At 37.4% G+C, this 26,109-nt stretch overlaps 1 protein-coding gene across 2 annotated transcripts in view; it reads left to right on the top strand.

The window, feature by feature from the left end:
• The first annotated feature begins 6,839 nt into the window (after positions 1-6,839).
• HIBADH (3-hydroxyisobutyrate dehydrogenase) overlaps positions 6,840-26,109 on the top strand; it is a 91,272-nt gene continuing 72,002 nt past the window's right edge. The window contains exons 1-4 of one of the 2 annotated variants that reach the window (XM_004676806.1): positions 6,840-7,129; positions 14,540-14,700; positions 22,247-22,356; positions 25,045-25,166. In XM_004676806.1, coding sequence (XP_004676863.1) covers positions 7,039-7,129; positions 14,540-14,700; positions 22,247-22,356; positions 25,045-25,166 — 484 coding nt within the window. In that variant the 5' untranslated portion in view covers positions 6,840-7,038. The remainder of the gene's footprint in view (positions 7,130-14,539; positions 14,701-22,246; positions 22,357-25,044; positions 25,167-26,109) is intronic. The other variant, XM_012720718.1, reaches the window with a different exon arrangement.

Genomic DNA, 26,109 nt, shown 5'->3' with positions numbered 1-26,109 from the left:
TCTCCCCTCAGCAGTGTACTTTTTCAGTCTGTCTGTTCTGCTCCCTGCTCAGTCGCTGGTGAATCCTTTTATCCCTCCCTGCACCTCTGGCCTGTACCCCAGCTCTTGTATGCTTAAGTAAGTAAATCTTCAAAAATATATTACTAACATAATTTTACTTGTTTCTTCAGAATGTGTTTACTGGCAAATTTTAAATGTAGTTTGCATCATGTGTCTTTTGCATGGTGCAGCTTATAGGATAGTCAGTCACCAGCTACTACGTGTGTGTCCAGAGTGCAAAGTGGTTCAGAGATAAATATACTACTTCTAGGGACCTCAGCGGGTTACAGTGCAACACTACAGGGAGGCCTCAGCCGCTTTGGTGAGAGTTAGATCCCAAACCCAGTGGTGATCCACATGGTGCTACTGACCTTTCCTGCCTTACCTGCTGCTCCTCTCAGCAATGTACTTCAACAATCTGCCTGTTCTGCTCTCCACTCTGTCTCTGGTGAATCCTCTCACTGCCTCTGGCCTGTACAGGACTCTGAGTAGCAGAAGCTCACGAGGGGCAAAATCCAGGGAGCAAATAAGTCTGTCAATCTAGGAAGTCATAAATATGTTGCTAATGAATTGCTATGCATTTTGTAGTAATATTCATAATCAGAACTCACAGAGATTGAATCAAGTTTTGAAAAATATTTGTATTTCTCAAGAGATAAGCCTACGGATATCACTTCCTTAGATACCTAACAATCCAACAAGCCATTAGTACTAGTTGGGAATGAGGTAAGTAGGCAAAGGAGTCCTGTGGTCACTTGACACAGGTCATGGTGTTTTTCACACTGGATCTCATTCTTCCAGGAGCCCTGAATCATGGCAGCCTGGTTTGAAATGATGAGTGGGGTTTTTGTCTAGAAATAGCTGACTATCTGCTGAAAGAATACTATTTACCGAAGTCAGTTTTTGCTACAAACATACACTAAAAAATTGTTTGGACTATGTCAGATACTGTAGAGACCTTAGACCTTGACCAGCACCAAAGAAGCTGGGACAGAGAGAAAAAGAAGGTCTAAAAAACTGGTATGGCACCAACTTCCTAAGAAAGCACCTCAACAATAAGTCCCAGTCTTCCTTTCTTAAGATCTGCTTACCATGCTGTGGGGACATCTGGAGAAACTTTGTCAGCTTTGATTTTATACTTTTTAAAAATTTATTTATGGGCCCTCCCTGGTGGTGCAGCGGGCTAAAGCAAAGCACTCAGAAGCTTAAGTTAATTTCACATGAGTTCGATTCCCACCTGCCCCAGGGGAGATCCACATGGCGCGGCAGACCTCTCCTGACCCACCTGCTGCTCCCCTCACCAGTGTACTTCATCACTTCGCCTGTTCTGCTCCCCATTCTGTCTCTAGTGAATCCTCTCACCCTCCGCATCTCTGGCCTATACCCCGGTATATATTTATTCGGTATGAATAAATAAATAAATCTTTAAAAAAATTTATGTATGCATACAAGAGCTGGGGTATAGGCTAGATGTGCAAGGGGTGAGAAGATCCACCAGAGACAGAATGGGGAGTAGAACAGGCAGATCTATTGAAATAAACCACTGAATAGAGCCGTGGCTGATATAGGAGAGGTCTGTTGTGCCTTGTGGATTAGCTCCCTGGCCAGACATCCAACTGAGGCCTCAGTGGTAATAGCATGTTAGTGCTGGCACTTTAACCTCTGTGCTACCAGGGAGTTCCTCACACTCACAACTCTTGACTTAAAAGTAGCTTAAAAGCAGTTGATTTAGCTCTTCAGTGGGTGGTGTTTACTTGGACACAATCAGCATCCTGGATTATTTACTTCGATCAAAGCCCTGAGTGGACTTTATTTTAACCAGGTCCTCTTTTTCATTCATTGTCTGAATATAGAGCTTTGGTACTAACAATTATGTCTGGGAGCTTCAATCTCTGGTTCTTGGCTCTTCCTCAGAGTGCTGTACCCCTTCTGTCAGATCTTTGTTTGTACCTCCTTAAAACACAGCTGATCTGACTGCTGTCCTTTGAAAAGCCTCCTGACAAAGTTAGCCCTTAGCTGGTGTCTGAGAACCTGGATTGGAGAAGGGTTCCCAACACCCTAACTAGTAAGAATGGCTCTCTGAGATCACAGAATGCACAAAATGAAGAATGATGTAAAAAAAAAAAATGGCTTAGTATACCTAAACTGCTGTACCAACAGTGGTTTGTGGTGAACACCTGTTTTCCTTCTGGGGTCTGGAATTTTGAGTGAGACAGAAAGTGATGATATGATGAGTCCCTAAAAAAACTCTTGGTCTCCTATGGACTTTACCCCATATAATTTTGTCTTCTGCTGATTTTACTTTGCATTTCTTTTACTGTAAAAAATCAAAGCTATTACTATGAATATTTACAGAGTTCTAAATCCTTTAGTCAATCACTAAACTGGGAACTGTCTTAGGGACACTTAACAGATCAGACAATATATACAATCCATGGAGGGAATACTTCAACTGAGTAATTTTTGGTTAAGTCTTTCTTAAAGACTTAAGAGATAAAAGTCCTGGATACACCTGTCATTACAGAGTGTGATTGTGAGACCCAAAGTACTAAAACAAGGGTAGTAGTATGTGGAAAACCAGTAATAATATGATGTAGACTTCTCAAATGACACCTTCTAGGGAAGGTTACATTCGAGTATATTCAAAAGAGGTAACTAGAAGATGCCACACATGGCAGAAAGGCATATATACATTTAGGGCAAGATGCTCCAGGCCCTATCCAAGAAAAGGGTGATAGAGACCCAAGGACTGGGCTTTTTTCAATCACAGTGACAAAGTAGTTTAAAATTAGGAGGTATGTTGAAAAAAAAAAAAAGAGCAACTCATATTAGTGCAAAGAAAATTTCTTTTAAAATAATGTTCTTGAGGGCCCTCCCTGGTGGCCAGTGGGTTAGAGCACAGCACTAAGAAGCTTAAGCCACTTCTGCCTGAGTTCAATTCCCGCCTGCCCTGGAGGCGATCCACATAGCCAGGCAAACCGCTCCTGACACGCCCGCTGCTCCCCTCAGCTGTGTGCTTCTTGGATCTGCCTGTTCTGCTCCCTGCTCTGTCTCTGGTGAATTCTGTCTGTGATGAATCCTCTCACTCTCTGCATCTCTGGCCTGTACCCCAGTTCTATATGACTAAATAAAATCATCTTTAAAAAAAAAATGTTCTTGGGCCCTCCCTGGTGGCACAGCGGGCTAAATAAAGCACAGCACTAAGAAGCAAGCCACTTTAGCATGAGTTCGATCCCTGCTTGTCTTGGAGGTGATCCACATGGCGTGGCAGACCTCTCCTGACCCGCCTGCTGCTCCCCTCAGCAGTGTACTTTGTTGATCTGCCTGTTCTGCTCCCCACTCTGTCTCTGTTGAATCCTCTCACCACCCCTGCACTGCTTGCCTGTACCCCAGTTCTGTATGCATAAAATAAATAAATGTAAAAAAAAATAATGTTCTTGATAAATCTGCAGTCAGGAATTATTTTATGGACAAAAGTTCACAAATAGACTGGGAAGGAATAGAGGAGTTATTGAGAAATACTTTCATTTCTTCTACCCTAGGAAATGCAAATTATTTGTGTATTTCTGTGGATAAGTGAATTAAATTTAGCACCAAATATTTTTAATGTGTCAAATATTAAAAATAATACTAAACTAAGTACTATTAGACCTGGTTTGTGTTGTTGCCTTACAGGAAACTTGTGTTCAATTTCCCATTTAGAAGCAGTTCCTGATTTTTTTGAATTAGTATAAAATTTGGAATCAGATGTCTAATTTCCAGTTCCACTTCTAGGTACTAGTTAGGAGATCATGGACAAATTAATAATCTCTTGATAAACTCAGATCTCATCTTAAACTACAAATTGTTGCTTTATAATATTGCTGAAAGAACTAAGTTAATTCTTGTAAAGAACTTATAGTACATGGCATGCAGCATATATTTAGGAAATGGCAGGTTATTATGGTTTTGCTACTAGTCAAGATTTCTATGCTCTTAGTGAATTCATAAATACTTAAAAACTATAGTGGTATGTTCTAAAAACTTATAAATTAGATAAAATAAAACATCTAAAACTTTGTCCATTAAATGAACAAAAATGTATTACTTGAAGGATAGCTAGCTCACAAAATTTCATTGTAAACAGCTTTTGAGTTATTATATCTTAAGAATGTGTTGATCAAAAAAATGGGAGAAAAGCTTTTATTTTCTATGAACCAGCTTTTTAAAAAATTCAGAGGGCCTGATTAAGTGTTGCCAACTGTTTTTTTTAAGCTATTAAGATTGTTTCTGCTTGTTTCCTTTAATCTTCATACTAACAAAAATATTCAATCATAAGGCTTTCAGTGAAAACTATAGGTGAGCAAAGAACAAAGATTCAGTAGAATACTTTGCAGAATGAGTACTTTAATAAATGCTATATATATTTACGTTTTTTTTTTCCAAACACCACTCCTTATCTCCCCTATTCCTTTCCCTCTCCCAGCTTCTTAATCTCAGATGAAGGGGCATATGTGTAAAGGGGGTACCTACTACCACACATTGGCGGGAATATATATCTTGGCTTTCTAGCTGGCTTTCTCTAATACCACACAGGCAGGACAAAGATAAAGGACGTTGGGTGTCTCATTATATCCTGGAGAATGTCTGGGCTCCTCATAGGGCCTCTGCTGGCCTGGGTAGGCATGGGATCATAATTTTTGATCTGTGTTTGCTTACAGTAAGGTAGTTATTTTCTACAAGTTATATGTCTTGCAAGATTGCTCCTTTTTTATCCTTTGTCTAGAGAGAGAACAACCTTTTATTTAGGCATATTTTGTCCATGCCCTGTAGCATTTAAAGTTTTTTGTCTTTCAGTTTCTCTAGTACCCGTATGGGAATATAAAACTGAACAAAACAAAACAAGAACCTACTCCAGTGTTTCTCTTTGGGTTCTGAGGTTCAAAGCTGGTATTCTTATTTTCTCCACCTTTCTGTGTTTATGTTTATTTTACAGAGGAGATATTCAACTACATGAGGTAAGAATTAGGAGAAATTGTGATTTATTCCCTGGTTCTGGTTGAGCAAAAAAGAACCAAGCTATCAAAATCTCAATGCCACTCTGTTTTCAAAGTCATCACATTCGTTTCTTTTTAAAAATAACTTTAAAAGATTTTGTGTCCAGTTTTAGTTCTTGCTCTTCATACTAGGTCCTTTTCACTTTCTTTCTCTTCTAATCTTAGGAGTACTTAAGAATTCACAAGAGGCAGCATTTTGTTAAGAAATAACTCACTTTTGAGAAAGGGACCCTATAAACAACTTAGAAAACAAAAACAGTAGCTCACAATAAAAATGACAAAAGCAATCTAATTGGATATAAAATCTCAAAAGGACTGGGATATAAACTAGGAGCTGGGGAGATCAAGTGATATGTTGTTCTGTGTTGTAAATATCTCTAGGTAGGTTAACATAGTTGAAAGGCAGACACATTTCAGTAGTTAATTATAGAAACCTGTAGGACTACATTTATTGGTTGCAGGAGTTTTATTCCAGCTAAAACCTAAAAAACCAGAAAGGATCACATAAGGAAATGCTCCAGGCACAAGTAAGTAGATTTGGGTATAGAATCAAACCTAGAAGATTCAATAGTTGACATGATTTTCCCTTTCCTCCCTCCTTTCTTGTTTTGATGGGTGTGAACTAAAGAGCTGAGGAAGAGAGCCAACCAGAGAGGGGAATTATTTTTTTACCAGTCACAAATGGGAACTGTGCACTCTGTTCCAGTTCCTGGAAATATTGCTAGGATGCCCAGAGCCCTGAGAAAGCCTGCTTGGAAATGATCCAATTGCTTTTCTTTCTTTTAGGCACTTCCAACTCCACGGGCGAATGGGCAGAGGAAAATAATGTCAAAGTCAAATATGTGATTCTGCAATTTAGATTAAAAGGGTGGATGAGCACAACTCATAGAAGCGCAAAGAAAGAATTTTGAGGGTGGTGGACACCGTGGGGTTTCTATTATTAGCCAACCCTCATGCTCCTTGCTCTTGTACTACTTTTCTGCAAAGATTGCAGGTGTCGGATAGGCACGCCCTTGTCTCCCAGCCCTTCAATGGGACAGTGGGGTGAGAAGCCTTAGGGTCCAGAGATTGAAATATGCACACCGAACACTGACAGAAGCGAATCTCAGTTTCTTTCTTTCTTCCTTCTACCCCCGCACTACTATGGATTTTCGTTTACTTTATGCTTGTGAAGGGATGTAGAATTACAAAAATAACAGTGCACGTTCCAAGAAATTCTACCCTTCAAAGAGAACAATGTTATCAACTTGTCTTCCTAGTATTTTTCAGTTTATGCAGAAACTGTTGGGTTAAATAAAATTAAATAAATTTAATGGTAGGTAGACTTGCGTGATTGTTTCTCAATAAACACTAAAAGTAAATTAGAAGACCCACAGATTATTGAAGTTTAAAATGGGTCTCGATATTTGGAAGGAATGGGAATTTCTGCTCTTGCCTAAAAACTGCGGACAGCTGCTGTAAATCAAAGTTTTGTCCTTGCTTGCACTGAAAGGAGGAAACATACCCAGTTACAACCTTCCGAAGGGGTGGTTCTGGGTCAGGTGCTCTAGGAGGCGGTAGCGAGAGACTGGCACCGCCTCCACACACCCCCTACGTTTTGGTAAACAAGGACACTCCCGCTCGCTCCTACTCACCGAGGGAGGGGCTTGAGGGTGGCAGGAGCGCCTTATGTAGATATTTGAAAAGGCCGTCTATTGGTGGTTCACGAAGGCCGGGCGATTTGGGAATTTTGATTGGTCCGCTTACCAGTCTGCAAGAGGATGGACGGTCCCTATCCCATCAGGCCGCGCCTTTCTGCGCGGCGCTCCGCCCCTCGCGGGTGGACGCCTGCTCAGAGCCGCAGAGCGCGTGCGCGCCGGCCCCACGCCGCGGTCGAGCCCGCCCGCCCCACGGCTCACACTCGCAGTCAGTGGGCGAGCCGAGAGCGGCAGAGGTCAACGCGGGGAGGCGGGGCCGGGGCAGCATGGCAGCCTCCTTATGGCTCAGAGGAGCCTCCTCTGGTCTCCGGTACTGGAGCCGCGGGCAGCGGCTGGCAGCGGCCAGCCTTGCAGTGGGTAAGGACCTTGCGCCTTCTCCCCGCGTCCCTCCTCCGGCCGCCGGTATTTCGCGCCTGACGTGCCGAAGAGGTCTTTTCCCGGGAGGCGCTGCGGTTGGGTCGGGACAAAACCCCAAATATTTTGGCTGGATGTAAGGCCTGGTCACATCTGTGGCTACCGCTTCAGCCACTGCTGCCTCTCTCCCCTATCCAGGATCCAGATAAAAGGGGTTCAGTGTCCTTTTCGGGATTTAAGAGGGGACCGGGAAAGCTTGAATTTAGGGAAGAGAATTTGGGTCCCAGTGCTTTTGGAGTTAGGGCTCCCAGACAGTCGTGGAGGGCCCAACCCACGGTGCAGTCCAGCACCATCCCTGGCTACCCTGCCTTGCAGCGCTGGCTTAATTTTTCGACGACTCCTGGTCGCACCTGGGCCACTTGAATTAGATAAGGTGGCCTTACACAAGTGGTGTCTTTACAGAGGAGGTGATAAGTCATTCCAGTAAAGTTTCAAATCACCCTGCACCTGGAGGGAGTGCTTTCCCACCCGTTTTTCCCTTCTCAGTAAATATGTTACCTGAAGATGGCTCTTTTGTCAAATTATTAACCAAAACACTTTAAGCGTCCCCCAAATTGTTGCCTGAACTGATCTACTCTCCTCCTCCCTCACCCATTATAAGTTGGTCATCGACTTGGAAAGAGGCAGTTTTTACACCCCCAGAAGTCTAATAATCTGATTTTTTCGGATGAAGAACCAGAACCTCCTTGAATAAGTAAATTAGGTTATGCTAGCAAGATCTAGAAAGTAGTACTTGATTCTTCCTGATTCCTGAGCTTTTCACCACACCAACATTCCTCTCTAATTAAAAAACAAAACAAAACTGGTTGATTCCTGGAGATAATGCCGATGTCTTCCTGCAAAACTTTTGAGAATTACAACATCAATGTTTAGCAAGGTCATCCTCAGGTTTTTTTTTTTTAAAGAAAAGTGGTCCTGACCTTAGTTTAAAAAACAATAGAATGAATATAAACAACGATGTAAACCAATGTTACCTCAAATTAAAAGAAAAAAAAAAGTGGACTGAATTCTTTAATCAGTTCCCTTCCTCCCCTTCAGTAAAACTTAAGAGTGGGTTTTCTCTCTGGCCTGAGAAAGGCAGGCTCCATGTGATGCAAGAGAACAGATGTCTGATACAAGAATCACAGTAACAAGATACAAACTCACAGAATGTGCCAAGCTTGAGAGTAACCACTATTTGAGTTACAATGACTGAGCTACAAAAAAATGCCTCCCACTTTGGAGATACAGGATTATTCACTTTCCTTCAGTTTCACATGTAATGCACAATTCTTTATAATTTTGATAAGCCAAAAAAGACGTATGTGCTATTAGTGGTTTTCCAAGGTGTTTTAACGAATCTTAATGAATCCTTGGTGTATCTTTTAGAGTTGTGAAGTTCTCACTATTTGCGGTAGAAAGACACTGAGACCCAAGATTAGTGTTTTGCTTCTGTAAACCTGAAGGGTCTAATTGTAATGTAGGTTATAATCTTGCTGTTTGAACCCCTTGACCAAAGATGCTATAAGGATATAGATTTTTGATAAGTAGTTCTTTTGTGATGATTGTTTAAAACAAACACTTCAATTGTTTATACTCTGGAATTGTTTTAAAACATAATCTTTGTGAACTGCAAAAATGTTAACTTTGAGATTGGAGTTTTAAAAAGTGAGAAAAAATCTACATGCAAGTTTGGAGTCTAGGGACATTAAGAAAAAGACTTTAAAATTAACTTAGTGTGAATTCTCTGATATTTGCCTTCATATTATAGATAAGATGTTTTATCATAGGGATGGTAATATGAGGAACCTTATAACTCTTTTGCTGTTTTGAAAAAAATGAGGTCTAAAACTTCCCTATTGATACATCTTAATTTCAAAATATTTAAAGTGTCAAAATTAGAAAAATAGAAATATTGAACTATACATATTTTACCATTTTGTTATCATTGAGTAGAAATTTCATTTTTTATCTTAAAAAGTTAATTAAAAAATCATTACCCTTTTTGTGTGAATAAAATCAATTTCAAAGCAACACATAGGAAAAATAAAATATATAATACCATTTTTTCCTCTTTACCTGAGTTTCTGGATTGCACATGAAGCTCTGAAAACCTAGAACCAAAGGTTAAGCTTTGAAATTACTTTGGGAGGATATTTATTTCTAAAATAACTTGACCTAAACAATAATGGCCTTTATAGTATAAGTTGTCATGTTTAGTTAAGTCTTAAGCACTATAACAGTTGGAATGCTGTGGTATGTTATTATCAAGTAGGCCATAGAGTTCTATAAACAGTATAATCTCATGATATAAAAAAAATGCATTTAGAAGACTGGTAGGGTTATATAAATGCTGATTGCTAATTTTTTTCCCTTATGATTTTATATTGTTTCCTACTTTCCAATTTTCTACAATGAACATGGTTTGCTTTGATTAACAACAACAACAACAACAACAAAAAATCCTTTGTCCATGTAAATATAACCTATTGCTAATTTTTGCTTATAAAAAAATTAGAGTAGTTCAATTTTTGGTAGCATTTACTGCTACCAAAATATGGATAACTTTGCTTAGGTCTCATTGGAGAAAATAAAGTTGCCAGATCTTTTCGCTATTTTCTTCACTACTCACTATCACCTTTGTGATTTAGTGCTCTGTGTGACTCAAAGGGAAGATGTATTATTTAAGTTTGAAAATTTTTAGGGTAATATCTCATTGTACTCTTGAATTTTTCCCTCTTTGGGAGCAAATTCTTATATTTTATTCTAAGCATTCCTAATATTTCAAACTTAATTAAAATTTGTATTTCCTCATATAAAAGGTCTTCCCTAAAGTATTCTACCTTTTTCTAACTTTGACTCTTCAAACCAGGAATGCAAAAAAATGGCATTTGGTGTAGGATTTATACCCCTGAGCAGACAGTATCTGGTGAGGGTCCACCACGTTGTTCAAAGGTGACTGTCTTTTTTTTTTTTTTAATAAACTAAGTTATTTTTATATTATTTTGTGCCTTCTTCCATCTCACTTGTAATCCCCATGAGCTTCCCACCACCATTTCACCCATGTGCCGTCACCATAGTCCAGTGCACTCCCCCCACCCCCATTTTTTATCCCATTCCCTACTCCACCCTTGTAAAATGTCTTTGGTATATAGTTGTTCATCATTATTATTATTTTCTCCCTAGTCTTTCATACTCCTGCTATGAGTGAAACCATCCAGTAGTTTTCATTTTCTTTCTGGCTTATTTCACTAAGCATGATCCCTTCCAGCTCTATCCATGTTGCTGCAAAAGGCATGTTTATCTTTTTTGATTGCCAAGTAATATTCCATTGTTTATATGTACCACATCTTTTTAAGGCAGTCATCTATTTTTGGGCATTTGCATGTCTTTCCAATTGTAAATAAAGCAGCAATAAACATGGGGGTGCAGGTGTCTTTTTGAATCAGTGCTTTTGTGTCTTTAGGGTAGATACCTCTGAATATGATTGCTGGGTCCTATGGAAGCACCATTTTTAGCAGTTTGAGAAAACTAACAGTTTTCCATATTGGTTATACTAGTTTGCATTCCTACCAGCAGTGCACGAGATTTCCAAAGATGACTGTCTTTTTCACTGTGTCCATCTTTTTGCTGTGTCTTCTTCACAGGGGATTTCTCTGGGGCCTTTTTTGTAAAGGCATTAATGCCATTATGTTTTGCCCTCTAGACCTAATCACTTCCTACAGTCCTCACTTCCGAATACTTTCATACTGGGTATTATGTTTAAACAATGGAATTTGGGGTGGGGGTTGTCACAAGTGTTCAGTACCTTTTTGTTTACAAAATAATCAAATTGGTTAGCTTGCAACCCAGCCTATCCCATAGTTAATGCATTGCTTCTTTGCATCTTTTTGCAGTTTTATTAGGAATGAAAGTTTTTGCTAGGGATAAAGGGTATTGTCAAACAATGGTTAAAAATGAAGAGCCTAGAGTCAGATTACTGAATTTGAATCTTAGCAATACAACTTACTAAAGTCTTGGCATTTTACTTAAACTCAGAGTATCAGGAATCTCAGTCAAAAAACGGGCTTGATGATAGATATCATTAATGATGACTAACCTGATTATTAAGAGCTTAGTAGTATAGTGTCTTGCATGTAGTAAAATGGTCACAAAAATTAGCTATTATTCTCTATCCTCATTCTCTCTCTCTTTTTTTTTTTAGTTTTTTTCTGTTTTCTTGAATACTTATGTTTCTTTTTTATATGGTATTCCGTTTCTACTTTCCATTTGAGATATGTCTTAGAATATTCAGGACAAATGTCAGCTTCAAGTCCCTAAACCAGATGAATTCTTTCATATGAACATTCTTTTTTATACTTTATCCTTAACTTTCTTGTATGAGTGTACATAGTTTATTTCCTTTGAAATCTGAAATTGTTGAAAATAAGTGCTAGGTCTCATTTGTATCCTCTGTGGCATTTGGCAAGGTGCTGTGATGTGGCACTCTATGATATATAATTATGTGATAGTTGATTCATTTTTATTGAATGTGTGAATGAATTGTACTCTGCCTTACTATACTTTTAAGTGTTTAACCTTGAGAGTGGTGTCCATAAAATTAGCAGTCTTCTTAGTTTCTAATGGTTTTTATTAAATTAAACAATTTTTAAGCTTTCATCTACCACCTAGGTAGCACACTAGTTGCACACTTAGTTTCAGAAGATAATACAAGGAATACTGGTCTTTTGACAAAAATCTTGTGAACATTTTGATACTATATTAAAACTTTCTTTTTAAAGTTCTGCTTTAACACCAGTTGTTTAGTTTTATTATTCTGTTAGAGTTATCTTACAAAGTAGACTTATAATACTGTTTAATATCAAAATTTTTATCAGGTTATCATTTCTCTGTGATGGACCCCTTGTGACTCAGTCAGACACAAGGTTCCTATTATACCCAGTAGGTGAAACTTTGCACTGATCAGGTGATTTTGCACAAGAGTGACACACATATTTAATGGAAATGTTGGAAACAATCATCTAGTTAAAAGGAACAGAAGAAGGCCTCTATTTCTTAGTATTAGAATCTCCAAATAATTTGCTTTAACTAAATTTCAGTGTTTTTTTTAAGCTCAAGGAAGAGCAGGTATCCATCAGTTGAGAAGAGACCAGAAACTAAGGATGACTAGTTGTGCACTACAAAGATTTCCAACTAGAGTTCTTAAAATGGAAAAAACTAAGCTAGAAAATGATAAGATGAAACAGCTAATGGAATTATTTCCCTTTTTTCACTAGACCATGAGCTTTTTGAGGGCAAGGATCATTATCTTGCTGTGTCTCTCTCTGAACTCTGTTATATTATAGTATCTCATGTAGTAAATATTTGTTAAGTGGAGCCCCAGATGTAGTCATGGAGAAATTGTGTGTAATGCAATTTTCATGGTAATGCAAAGTCTCTTCTCTCTTGCAAAAAGCATTACCTTGAATTGTGTGTCCCAGTGTGATTGCAGAAAGCCTTTTGTGAGAAAGAAGAAAATCAAACAAAACCTGTACTTAGCTTTTTAAGAACAATTTTTCCCCCTGCAAATGGAAATGCCGTTTCTCTGAAAGTGCACCAAGTTTTAAAGCCAAAACAGTCCCTAGACTGTTGTCTGTGCCACTTAGAGTCCATGGAAGTATCCACTTCTCCTAGGACCACAATTACAAACTGGTGGCTTTTGACTACTGGTCAACCCCCCCTAGGTTTAACATTTTATTAAGGTTTTGTTTTGGTTTTAATATCATTGGAGGGGATGGTTTCTGTAAATGTAAAGGAAGGTAAAAAGTTTCCCTGTTCCTGGACCTTGTCCAAAAAATAAGGTTTAGTGAATGCTTTCAATTTTTTTAAATAATAGTTTATTTTTACATCATTTTGTACATTTTTTTTCATCTCAACTATAATCCCCGTGGGTTTCCCATCACTGAGTCACCCGTGTGCCATCACCATAGACCCATGCACTTCCCTCCCCCGTTTTTGATCCCATTCCCCACTCCGCCCCACAAAATGGCTTTCAATTTCTTATGTGCATTTTTTAAAGGATTTATTTATGCATACGAGAATGGGGGTACGGGCGAGATATGCAGGAGGTGAGAGGATTCACGAGAACAGAGTGGAGAGCAGAATAGGCAGATCAACTTAAACACACTGCTGAGGGGAGCACCAGGCGAGACACTAGAGGTCTTCTGTTGAGCCATGTGGGGCAGCTCCCTGGCCAGGGATTGAACTTATGCTTCATTATCTGCTGATAGCTTCATAGTGCTGTGCTGTCACCCCTTTCACCACCAGGGAGGACTTTCTTAACACCATTTAAAAGGAGATACTGTAGATAAGAGGAATCTAGAATACATCACAAAATAGGTAAAGTATCTAACAGGTATTATATAAGTGATAGCTTGATTAAGTTTATTGGAAAGCAGTAGAGGAATGTTATAGGTAGAAAATGAGAAATACCTTGAAATTTTATTGTTTACTAGAGAACTATATATTTGATTGTTTAGTGTGGTTGTTACCCTAAGTATGACTAGATCACTAGTTTAACACTAGCTTTTTTTTTTCTATTTATTACAAAGTTTATTTTTACATCATTTTGCATATTTTTTTTTCCATCTCGATTGTAATCCCCGTGGGTTTCCCATCACCAAATCACCCTTGTGCCACCACCATAGTCCTGTGCATTTCCCTCCCTTCCCCCCCCCCCTTTTTGATCCCATTCCCCACTCCACCCCCACAGAATGTCTCTGGTATATGGTTGTTCATTATTTTTGTTATTTTCTCGCCTGGTTCATTATACTCCTGCTATGAGTGAAACCATCCGGTATTTTTCTTTCTCTTTCTGGCTTATCTCACTAAGCATGATCTTTTCCAGCTCCATCCAAGTTGCTGCAAAAGACATGTGTTTCTCTTTTTTGGTTGCTAATATTCCATTGTATATATGTACCACATCTTTTTTATCCAGTCATCTACTTAGGGACATTTGGGCTGCTTCCATGTTTTTCCAATTGTAAATAAAGCAGCAATAAACGTGGGGGTACAAGTATCTTTTTCAATCAGTGTTTTTGTGTCTTTTGGGTAGATACCTAGGAGTGGGATTGCTGGGTCGTAGGGAAGCCCCATGTTTAGCAGTTTGAGGAACCTCCAAACAGTTTTCCATAGTGGTTGTACTAGTTTGCATTCCCACCAGCAATGTAGGAGAGTTCCTTTTTCTCCACATCCTCGCCAACATTTGTTGTTGCTAGTTTTAACACTAGCCTTTTAAAAATAGAAAACATCTAAACAGTTGACAGAAAAATTGAATGAATCTTTACAATAAAAAAATGTTATCTGACTTTACGAAAAGTAATGTATTGAAATCAGTGTGTTCTAGGTCAATGGCTTCTAAGACTCCAGTTGGATTTATTGGACTAGGCAACATGGGGAATCCAATGGCCAAAAATCTCATGAAACATGGCTATCCACTCATTATTTATGATGTGTTCCCTGATGCATGCAAAGAGTTTCAAGATGCAGGTGAACAGGTAAGGCCTCTTTATTATTTTAGATATTGATGTTTAAAATTATATTCAGTAAGTGAGAACTTCTGAGATATATATACCATGAAAATGGAGTTGTAATCCTAATTCATTGTTAGTATTTATCTAGTTTATATATAATATACATATTTAAAAATATGTGTAAACATTCATCATCCTCTTGGTGTGCAACATAGGAGAATGTCCATCAGAGTAAGGAGGAATTTTGTTCTTTGTCAGGTGACTTGGAGCATTTCCCAGCTTTGGTCAGAGATGCCTACTTTGGCCCTGTTTCAGTTTTTCTAGATATTAACTTTACTGTTTGTGGAAATAGCCTCCCATGTTATTGAAAAGCAAAATTTGGCATTGAACAAGAATAGATTTGGACATAGAAAACAGCTTGAATCTCAACCCAAATACTTAACTGCTTTCTTATTATGGGCATATTACTTCACCTTACCTTGTTTTCCTCATATGTGAAATTGAAATGATTGGACATCACTAGATGGTGATGTACAAATGAGACAACATATGTGAATATAATTTATAAGTACTGTATTGGCAACACTTTGTGAATATATAATATTGGCTACAAACCTGTAGAAAACCTAAAAACACTGCTATAATGAGGTACAGAGTTAAGTTATGATGGCTTGCTAGCATTCTGTGTTTAGTTTCTTCTTTTTTTTTTTAAGATTTATTTATTTTTGCATACAGAACTGGGGTACAGGCCAGACGTGCAGGGGCGGTGAGAGACTTTACCAGAGACAGAGTGGGGAGCAGAACAGGCAGATCAATGAAGTACACTGCTGAGGGGAGCAGCAGGCTGGTCAGGAGAGGTCTGCCATGCCATGTGGTCACCTCTGGGGCAGGCGGGGATTGAATTCATGGGGAAGTGGCTTTAGCTTCTTAGTGCTGTGCTTTAACCCGCTGCGCCACCAGGGAGGGTCTCATTTGTTTTTAAGAAAATATGCATTACATTGGGTAAGAGGGCAGTTAGGAAAGTTCTCTTCAAAGAGTAGACATTTAAGCAAATAACAGAAGCATAAATAGGATTTACTCAGATGATGAATGGGGATGAAGGGGCACTTTCTTCAACAAAAACCAGAAACCTCATTCTCCAGGTTTCAGTCTTCAGTTTCTAGAGATTTCTACTACCTTTACTCAATAGATACAGTAATATTTCCATGTATCTAGTAGTCCACCTAGTGGTGTGGAGAATGAAGTAGGTTGAGTTGGGTATGGCAAGGTATCAAACGTATCCTAAATGGCAAGACTAGTATTACAAGGAAGTTCCTAACTAAATGGCAATTTGACTATAATAAAGCGCTGAGTCAGTTTTTGAGGAGAAAAGACTACAATTGTTGAATCATTTCATTTTTGATAGGCAACCACACAAAAACTGTGTCATCTTTGCTGATACACAAACAGAAATGCTATAGTTGGAAATGAAAGCCCTGTAGACAAGATCTCTAGGGTTCCTGATAGAAATGACACACCCTCAAGTACTGAATTTTCCTCTATACTTTTACTGTGCAATGTCAGTGTGAGGAAGGAAAGAAATCTAGGTTGTTACCCTTCCCAGATCAGTTTAGAGTGAAGACTGGCCTTAGGTTCCTATCTGCAGTTCCCACCTCTGATGACCTCCTCCTTCCATGGTGAGAAGAGTTCAGTGGGTGCTTCACACTAAGGCAGCAACGCTGGGAGACAATCTTCCATCACTTTCACATATCTGGTTCCCTCTAGAATTTTGACTCTAAGCAGACCTCCTGGTATTGATTGTAACTGCCAAGGAGGATGGGAGAATGTGAAATTTAAATGAGGAGGGAAGGAGAAAGGGTCAGAAAGTTTTGGGTCTGTCATCATAAAGTGAAAACATTTGCTGATAAATGGTTTATGTTGGCAGTTTCAAAGTTTTGAATAGTTACACTGCTGCTTGAGCAAGTGTGATTTCCTAAGAGTTCTAGTTTAAAATATAATATTAACTTGCATAAGTTCTGATATGTAAAAATGTTGGTATATTCATAGTTATGTTTAACTTTTTAAAATGTTGGATAGAAGAAAAAAATTTAGTTTTTCACTACTAAAAAAGGCAAAAACTACTAATAAAGTATTTTTACTACTTGGGAAGAAATGGGAAAATGTTGGTGACTTTTTGCTGTTGTATACAATTGTACAGTGAAGTGACTAACTGAAGAGTATTTGAGTTGACTTTGACATTTTAAGAGCAGGTATCTCCTTCTTCCCCTGATGTTACTATATGAGGTGAAGCTAATGAATTTGCTGCTAAAGAAAACAAATTATTTGCCCCAAAGATTGCAAAAGACTGACTAGTTGATTTCTAATATCAACTGTGGTTTCCCTGGGAGATTTGTAGGGACAGACAGTACCAAAATAGACATATCTGGGTCAAAAAGCAATCAAGTGTCCAAGGGGACATCTTGAAGAATGCTCTTTCTTTTTTTCAGAGCAGAAATGGGATGTGTCACATGATTTGTCATATGTCTGGCTGCCAGCTCTGCTTTCTTGAAGGCAGACCCTCTCTCCCTTCTAGGTACAGGATAGTCGCCTGCTGTTCCAGGTGAACAGTGCCTTGGGATGTTCTGATCCTGGAGTATTTTCTTCAAGCTCTGACTAGTAGTGAAAATACTACATGGCTATGAAGGAAATAAAAATGCTGACATGTAAAGTATATTTTATATGAGTGATTGAATTTAATCAGCTTACTTGTGCCTTTAAATGTGTATCTGTTTTGATAAGAGTATTTATAACTGGTTAAATATGTTATTTGTTGTCATTTCCATTAAAAAGTTGGCATATTTCCTATTCAGTCTCCTCATATTATGCTCTAATTTCTGTTGGAAATTCAGGTTTAGGTTAGAGTACATAATTTCAGCTTTTATCATCTTTTCTAACAATGTAATCCATCATAATTACAGACCTTTGATTAGGAATCATGAATAAAGAACATGTAAATGTAATAGTTTAAAATCTTAAACCCTGGAATCATTGCCGGAGCTCAAATCTTAGTTCCATCTAGCTGTCTCTGTAACGTGTCTCTACATAAATTTCCTCATTGTACAAAATGGAGATAAGTAATAACACCTTCCTCTTAGTGCTAGAAAACCTGACACATAAAGAGTGTTATACACTACCTAATTGCTGTTACTACTGTTATCATGCTGATGATTGTGTCTGTGTCTTCTGTGTATCAAATCTGCATTGCCAATACCACACATAGGAACACACTGCTGTCTTGACTGAATCACTGAGTCTGCAGTGCTTTGGAAGAGTGTTGTAGACATATTTTAAATGTGGACATATTTCTAAATGAAAGCAAGATGGTAAAAATTAAAATCCAACTAGGAGATAAAGTGAATTGACCATATCCCTGCTTAAGAACATTTCTACCTATCCCTTACATCCAGTTTTTATTTTGCAGAAGATACTGATTTCTCCTTTTAAGCCTTAGCACCAAAGGCATGTGAGATATGCTTCATTTTCTTTGTTTAGGAATTTCCTTGAAGATGTTGCTGATCTGTGCCAAAAGTCTGGAGACTTTCCACCATATTTTTGTGAGTTTTCTGGTTGAACTGGGCTTAATTAGATCCTCTTTTCTTTTGTTTTTTTTCTTTAAAAACTTGGAAACCATCATGTTCCTGGATTGTAAGCCTGAACATGTTTGGTTAAGTAATTCTCTTGGGATCTAATCTGGCATCCACTCAGGTCTTGTTAAATGAGAACTTTAAAAGCCTCTTGCTGAGTGGCTCCGTCATTGTTGACCAAGTGTTTCAAGATGTAGGCACAAACTGTTTTTGACAGTTTTTCAAGTGTAATGTAATTTTGGAGTTATAGTATGTTTTTGTACTTGGAAAGATTAAACGACATCAAGTGGCAAGTTTAACAAGGTCATAGTCATAGTCATCTTTTTTATTTTTTTGCAAGTTTCTGTTACCCACTTGATTTGCATGGAAGCAATGTTGAACTTGACTTCTGTGACTGCTTTGTCTGCAAGAATGAACAAGATTTTTTTTTTTTTATCAACATAGAGCAACTAGGTAACAGTTGTTTCCTTCCATTGAAGATATAAAAAGGAGGTCCATTTTCTTCTGATGCTGGACCTGGTGCCACAGCATACTTCCCTCCTTGCAACCAGCAAAGAACACTGCCTTTAATTTGTTCAGTCCCCTACTCTTTGTGTTGCAAACTTGCCTTTGATGCAGGCTAGTATACAGATGAATCTAAATCCAGAGAAATTGGCTGAAAAAATTCTTAGACTGTAGATACTGTGATATATAAGGGAAGTAATTTCCTGTGATCAAAATTGAGATAATAAAAAAATACAGACCTCTTAATTTGTAATAGCATAGGAATGAAGCCATTGGAATATACAAGAGACCTTCAGGAATGGCCTGGGTTGTCAGAACAGTCATGGCTATTCATGTGACTATGCAGATGTGCAGTTGTAGAAGAGTCTTGCTACTCCTGTATCAATTAGAAATCATCTGTTCACATTTGCAGTGAGTCATTGCAAATGCTTTCTATCCTTTCAGCTCTTCACAGCTGCTACACTTCCTAGAACTTAAGGTTACTGAATAGGAAAAAATACTTTGCCTAAGTTTCCTTTCTACTTTGGATACGAAAATCTTAAGATGACCCAAATCACGATGCTTATATATTACAGATTCAGAAACCAACGCTAGAATGGTTAATGGATCTATACATATTCATACATTCTTTATTGGCTGAGAGGCAACTAAACCTGCATCTCTGGCTTCCCAAATGAGGATTCCTTTCACTATTCCATGCTGTCTTTGCTTATCCATTCAATTAGCAAATATAATTGAAGGGACTCTTCACTAGTTTGGCTCCTATAGGCTTTTGTGTATAGGCTTTTGTGGTTAGTGTCAGATTGGCAACTTGGTTTGGTTTTTCCCCCAGGTTTTTGAGTCATGGCCAAATTTTGTCATTCATTGCAGTCTAGAAGTCATCATATGGAAAACAGGATGCTTTGAATAGCTGGACACACATCTGTCTAATAAGCAACTCAGTCTGTTATTATAATGTACCAATTGTATATAGTCATTAAATGACGAGCATTTATGACCAGCACAGTGGTGACATTACAGTTATCACCATCATTTCATTGTGATTCCTGTCCCTCCCCCCTGCCCCCCCCCCCCGCACCTGTGACACTACTTTCTTATATAATTGCAGGGTTAATAGTGCTCTGGCAACCTAAACATCCTAAGAAGCAGATGCTAGGTATGCAGGAGGCTGATTCGCCTCCCTATGCACTTGGCAGTGACCTGATTTGGAGCTGCCAGTTTACGGGCATGAGAAGCTTAGAGGTGTGAAGTACTATTAAATCTGTGAGCTAATTGTTAATGCCCTGAGGGGACCTCTGTAGGAGTTATCTAGATGGAATTGCATTTTCTTTAATGGAAGACACTCAATTCCTAAGAGAAAATCTGAAATTGTCAGAACTCATAGCTTACTTTAGTCCCTGAAAGATGTAGAGATGGAGCTGGGTGAGAGGAAAGGCCACTGAAAGGTATGCTATCTCTTATTGTTTTTACTACTTTAAGTAGGGATGAACACATGGGTTTTAATGTGTAACCCACATTCTTGATATAGTCCAGGAGTAGAAAAATATGTCTTTTCCGACTGTTGTCTTGTCTTATGAACTGTTTTTCATTTTTTTTAGGATTTATTTATTTATGCAGACAAAGCTGGGGTACACACCAGAGACACAGGGGCAGTGAGAGGATTCACCAGAAACAGAGTGAGGAGCAGAACAGGCAGGTCAACAAAGTACACTGAGGATGGGAGCAGTGGGTGGGACAGGAGAGGTCTGCCACGCCATGTGATATGGATCACCTCTAGGCCGGGGACTGAACTCATGCTGAAGTGGCTTTAGCTTCTTAGTACTGTGCTTTAACTCGCTGGGAGTTAACAGGGAGGACCACCCTCATTTTTTTTTTTTAAAGATTTATTTACATATATATACAGAACTGGGGTATAGGCCAAAAGTGTGGGGGCAGAGAGAGTGTTCACCAGAATAGAGTGGGGAGCAGAACAGGCAGATTGACTGAAATACACTGCTGAGGAGAGCAGCGGGCAGGCCAGGAGAGGTCTGTCAAACTATGTGGGTCACCTCCCTGGCCAGGGATGGAGCTCATGCTGCAGTGGTTGCAATAGCTTCATAGTGCTGTGCTGTAACCCTTTGTGCCATACCATCACTGAGGGTGCAAGCTGTGTTTTTCTTGAGTAAATTTAAACTTCGTCAGGAAATAGGTGCTTCTTTTTGAATGTCAGTATTTTTTTGGGTGTAGGAAAGGTTTTTATTTAACTTTAGTAGTTGTAACAATGATTTTTTTTTTTGGGTCAGAGATGTTTTATATTATCTTTTCCTACTGTGTTATTACACAGTGCTAGTGTACTTGGTTGTCTGAAATTTTAAAGTATGACTTAATTTGAAAGTATGACTTATGTTAAAATGCCTTTATCTAGAATTTGATTTAGAAGCTGTTAGTCTCTTAAAGAAAATTAAAATGTAATCACTTGAAGTTTATAATGTTTGGATTACAAAATTTCAGCATCCCATTCCTTTACTTTCTTCAAAGGCAAAAAGGAATTGTTACCTGTACATCACCACATGAAAAGCAGAGTCATTATCTTTCCTAAAATGCTTTATGTCACTTTCATTTCCTAGTAAAATATATGTCAGTTTCATGTGAATCACTCTGTGGGGAAATTGTCTATTGTTTCCCTGATAGCCCTTTGTCTTTCATAAAGCAAAAAAAAGGCTTAAAGGAGCTTTTGTGACAATTGAGGCTTTTGGATGCTTCCTGTTAAAGGAGCTTTGAGTCAAGGAGTGAATTCCTGGGCTCTTCTGATCTCTGGTTGCCTACTGGTTGACCAGATGTATTAGGTCTCAAGAGGGAGCAGGAGGGTGAGTGCTACATCCATCCTTGCACACAGGCAGAGAATCGACTGGTTCCTTAATACTTCTGTAAGCTCATGGTCTTGCCCTGGTCTTTTCTGAAACAGGTTTAATTTTCTTTTTTCTTGAAAATAGAGATTGAAGGGTAGTGGTGATTGGGGCTTGACTTTGCTTAGGGGATTTTGTCCATCAACTCACTGGTGAATCCTCTATTTCGACTGTTGTCAGCCCTTTTGTACTAGGATGTTTTCTTAGTGAAAGCATCTTCCAAAAAATAGGCTGTTTAAGAACTCAAGTTGGAGGAGTCCATGAGAAGTATGTCTGTTCCCAGGACTGCTGTGTTTTACCCTTTCCCCCTCAACTCACTTCACACTTTTTAAAATAAACAGTAGATTTGATTCCATCGAAACTGCATTTGTATGTGTATAAGAAATGGGCTGTCTTTTATGCAGTAAATTTTTATTTTGTCATTTGGAAATGAAGGTTGGTTGTTTGTTTTTATTATTGCTGTTTCAACTTACATAAAAAAGTGAGTTTTTCTTGTGTTCTAGAAACTGCTTACTTTTTAAATAATGTGCCATTGCAAATTCTTCTTCTTTTTTAAAGGTAGTAGCTTCCCCAGCTGATGTAGCAGACAAAGCTGACAGAATTATTACAATGTTGCCCACCAGTATGAATGCAATAGAAGTTTATTCTGGAGCAAATGGAATTCTAAAGTATGTGTTTCTCAATTGTGCTTAATTTCTTGTTACAATAGTTTATGAATTTCACATTTGTTAGAACTATTAGGAAATTGCAGTTATGTTTGTTAAACTTTTCTCTACTGTCTTCTTAAACTGAATGGTGTGGTTTTTCTCTTTGTAAAGGGTTTTTTTTTTTTTTTTTACTGGAGTCAAGTATGTGACTTTGGGAATAAATTTTTTTCCTCTTTTTTCCTTTACTCCTACATTAAACTTATGCTTTCATTGGTAAAATGTTTAAGAGACTTTAAAAGCTCGAATTTTAAACTGAATGACTGTTAACAAGCGTAATTTTGTTATGGTTTATAGAAATTCAGTAAAAGGTTTCTATGAAAAATAAAACCAAACATTGGAAAGAACACCATTATTTAACATTTTATTACATAATAAAAAGTTATTGTATGTCCTCTGGGTTAGTACATCTGTAGTAAGAATTTTGAGAAGTTGGAATTAAAAGTTAGCAGTAGCTTTTTAAATAAAATATAATTTAGGGTAGAATTTCCTAACCTTTTGGTTAATTGCTGCTTATTGTCAAACCATGTAGTTATGTTAGCATGACAGTGGTGGAATTTCTAATTTTCATATTCTGGTCTTACTGGTTCATGTTCCTAACTCGTTTTGTTGTTAAATTTCAACAAAGAACTAGAACAAACTGTAGGCCTTAGACATGTGAGGGGCTAAAACACAAGGTTTAATTTCACAAAACTAATTTATGAAATTTGAATTTTTTGGAAATTGAATTGTTTTGGAAAACTAACAAACTTGGAAGCAAAAGACATTAGACAGAAAACTGATAAGATAAATGTTTAGATTTCAGGGACTTATTTTGGATGGAACCCGCAGATCCACAGTGTGTGTGGTCTAGAGATGACCTGAGATGTCTCATTACTTAGCCATTTCTAATTATGGTTCTGCTTTACCACTCAAGGAACAATTACTTAAAGCTTATGTGGAGACACACCCTATATTCATTAATATCTGTTAATAAGGAATAGGTGGCCAGCTATCAAAACAATTTTGTCTAGGAACTGCTTTGAAACAGTTTCACTTTATGTTGAACTATATTTGCTTCTCACATGTTGCTCTTAATTTTCTTCTGGGTCAGGTTTATTTCCCCACAGTGAGTAGACATGTAATTTTTGAGACAGCTTCTTCTTTTCCTAAAAGATTTAAGACATAAATATCACAGAAGACTGGTAAAAATTTTTTTTTTAAAGATTTATTTATTTGTGCATACAGAACTGGGGTACAGGCCAGAGGCTCAGGGGCAGCGAGAGGCTTCACTAGAGACAGAGTGGGGAGCAGAACAGGCAGATCGACGAAGTACACTCTGAGGGGAGCAGTGGGCGCGTCAGGAGAGGTCTGCCACGGCATGTGGTCACCTCCGGGGCAGGCGGAAATCGAACTCATGTGAAAGTGGCTTTAGTTTCTCAGTGCTGTGCTTTAACCCGCTGTGCCACCAGGGAGGGCCCAGACTGGTAAATTTAATTCTTATTTTTTTAGGGTATATAAAGTAAAACTCTATGTACTGAAATGATCTATAATAAGAGTATGCTAGTTCTTTTCTGTGAAATATACCCAATCATTATATTTATATATGCAAAATTTTTATATCTAGATCGCTTAAAGCATTTTGTATACTACCTTTTTCAATAGAAAGATTTTTCTTATTTGTAGTTTTTACCAATGATTATTTTCTCCTTCAATAATTATATTTACTTTTAATTTTTCAATTATAATTATGACTACGTATTTTCTTGGCTACTAATAAGATCTCTGGAAAGTTTGTAAGAATTTTGAGAAGTTTGAATTAAAGGTTAGCCATAGTCCTTTAAATAAATTATAATTTAAGTCAGGATTTCCTAGCCAGTAAAGATAGACATGGATTATCAATTGTAAGGGAATTATATAGGTAAGTATTTTACACTCATATTACAAACAAAAAGTTTTTAGAAGAATGCCATTTAAATACTGATATAAATGATATATGAAAATTCTGCTTGTTATCTTTACCAGTATATGTATATAAATTTACCATCAAGAATGAAAAGAAATTTTATGAAATTTCCAGGTCCATTCCTATATTTTCCTTTTTGACTGTTTGGTGTTTTACTTTGTTTTTAAAAAATTGTACTTATAAAAGAACATGCTATCCTAAAGCAAAATGGCTAGATGTTAGTTGCTTATAGTTATTCTACCTGATGGAAATGATATAGATATGTGAAATTTGGAATGTGACTATTAAAGACAAATAAATTACTTTTTAAAGGACCCAACTACTTTATAAACAAAAATTTAAATCCTACCACGTAAGTCTTTTAAAGTTAATAGGTGTTTGAAATTGCTTGCATCTTAGCTTACTTAGATTTTTGTGATTTAGTGTGTACTTCACTTAAAACCATAATTTATACCATGTAGTTTATTAGATTGTTTTGATGACTTTGAAAGAACTTGGATTTACTTTGAAGTACAATTGTTCTGGAAATTAATTTGATTTTGAACCTGTTCTAATAATGTTCTTAATACTAAAGAAGTCCTAATATCTGGCAGCTTTTAGTGGATTCTGTCCCTATAGTTGTATGAGACATTCATCTAAAGTTGTAAACTGTATTTTAAAAACTATAAAGCTATAATTTTAAAACGATACTTTTTTTTATTATTTAGAAAAGTGAAGAAAGGCTCACTATTAATAGATTCCAGTACTATTGATCCTTCAGTTTCTAAAGAATTGTCCAAAGAAGTTGAAAAAATGGGAGCAGTTTTTATGGATGCCCCGGTTTCTGGTGGTGAGTGCTAGCTGCAATACATAACTATTTCTGTTTGTCAAAAGTAGCAGTTATGATTTTTTTGGTACTCAAAATATATCTCGTTTCTTTTAAAGACTTATTAAGGATCTGTAGTTCTTCATTAAAAACAACAATAAAACTTAAGTGTTATTTAGTATATTCAAAGTACATTGCATCTTCAAAATTCAGATAAAAGGATGTCACAACTTTGAAGAGTTGTGAATTTTTGATCTAAATTATTGTGGCTAGTGATAGATCAGTTCCTGTAAGATTAATTCTGATATTTAATACCAGACGGAGCCATTAAGAGAGGGAAACACTTATAAGTCTACATGAGCTGTGAATATACAACAGAAGTATATACTTAAAAGTATATAACCACCTAAATATAACCATATAACCATGTGTATATAAAAGAGATTAGACACTACAACCAAGTTTGTTTTTTGTCATATTTACATAGGTGACTTAATACTAGAAAACTTGTAAATATATTTTACCGCATTAACATACTTAATAATCACATGGTTACCTTGAAAGAGAGCCAGGAGATTCACTAATTAAATTCCAATAGCTTGGGTCTCTGAGTATTTTGCAATGGCAGAATTATCATTTATTTGTAGCTTTCTAAATTTTCCAAAATTACTGTGTAATCAAATACCTGGTCTGTATCTATCTATACCTAACTAATTAGAGAGGTAACAGTGGAATAGCATTTTTATTCCCATTTTATTACACTTGATTGTGGACTTTGGAATTAAATAACACAGTAAAATAATTTAAATCAGCTTCTGTTTTTTCTTAAAGAAGTTAATGTTTTCTGTAAAGGTGTCCTCTATCTCAAACCATTTTTGAATGAAGGTGGGAGTGTACATAATTGTTAACCCCTCTAATTCTTGTGTTATATTGGTTAAGTAGGATTTAGGTGTAAAGATTTACAATG

Source organism: Condylura cristata, unplaced genomic scaffold (assembly GCF_000260355.1).
Source record: "Condylura cristata isolate star-nosed mole 26May11 unplaced genomic scaffold, ConCri1.0 scaffold00005, whole genome shotgun sequence".
In the NCBI taxonomy this organism is placed as follows: domain Eukaryota; kingdom Metazoa; phylum Chordata; class Mammalia; order Eulipotyphla; family Talpidae; genus Condylura; species Condylura cristata.
Note: the sequence above shows the minus strand (reverse complement) of the source record. Positions and strands in the feature narration are given on the sequence as shown.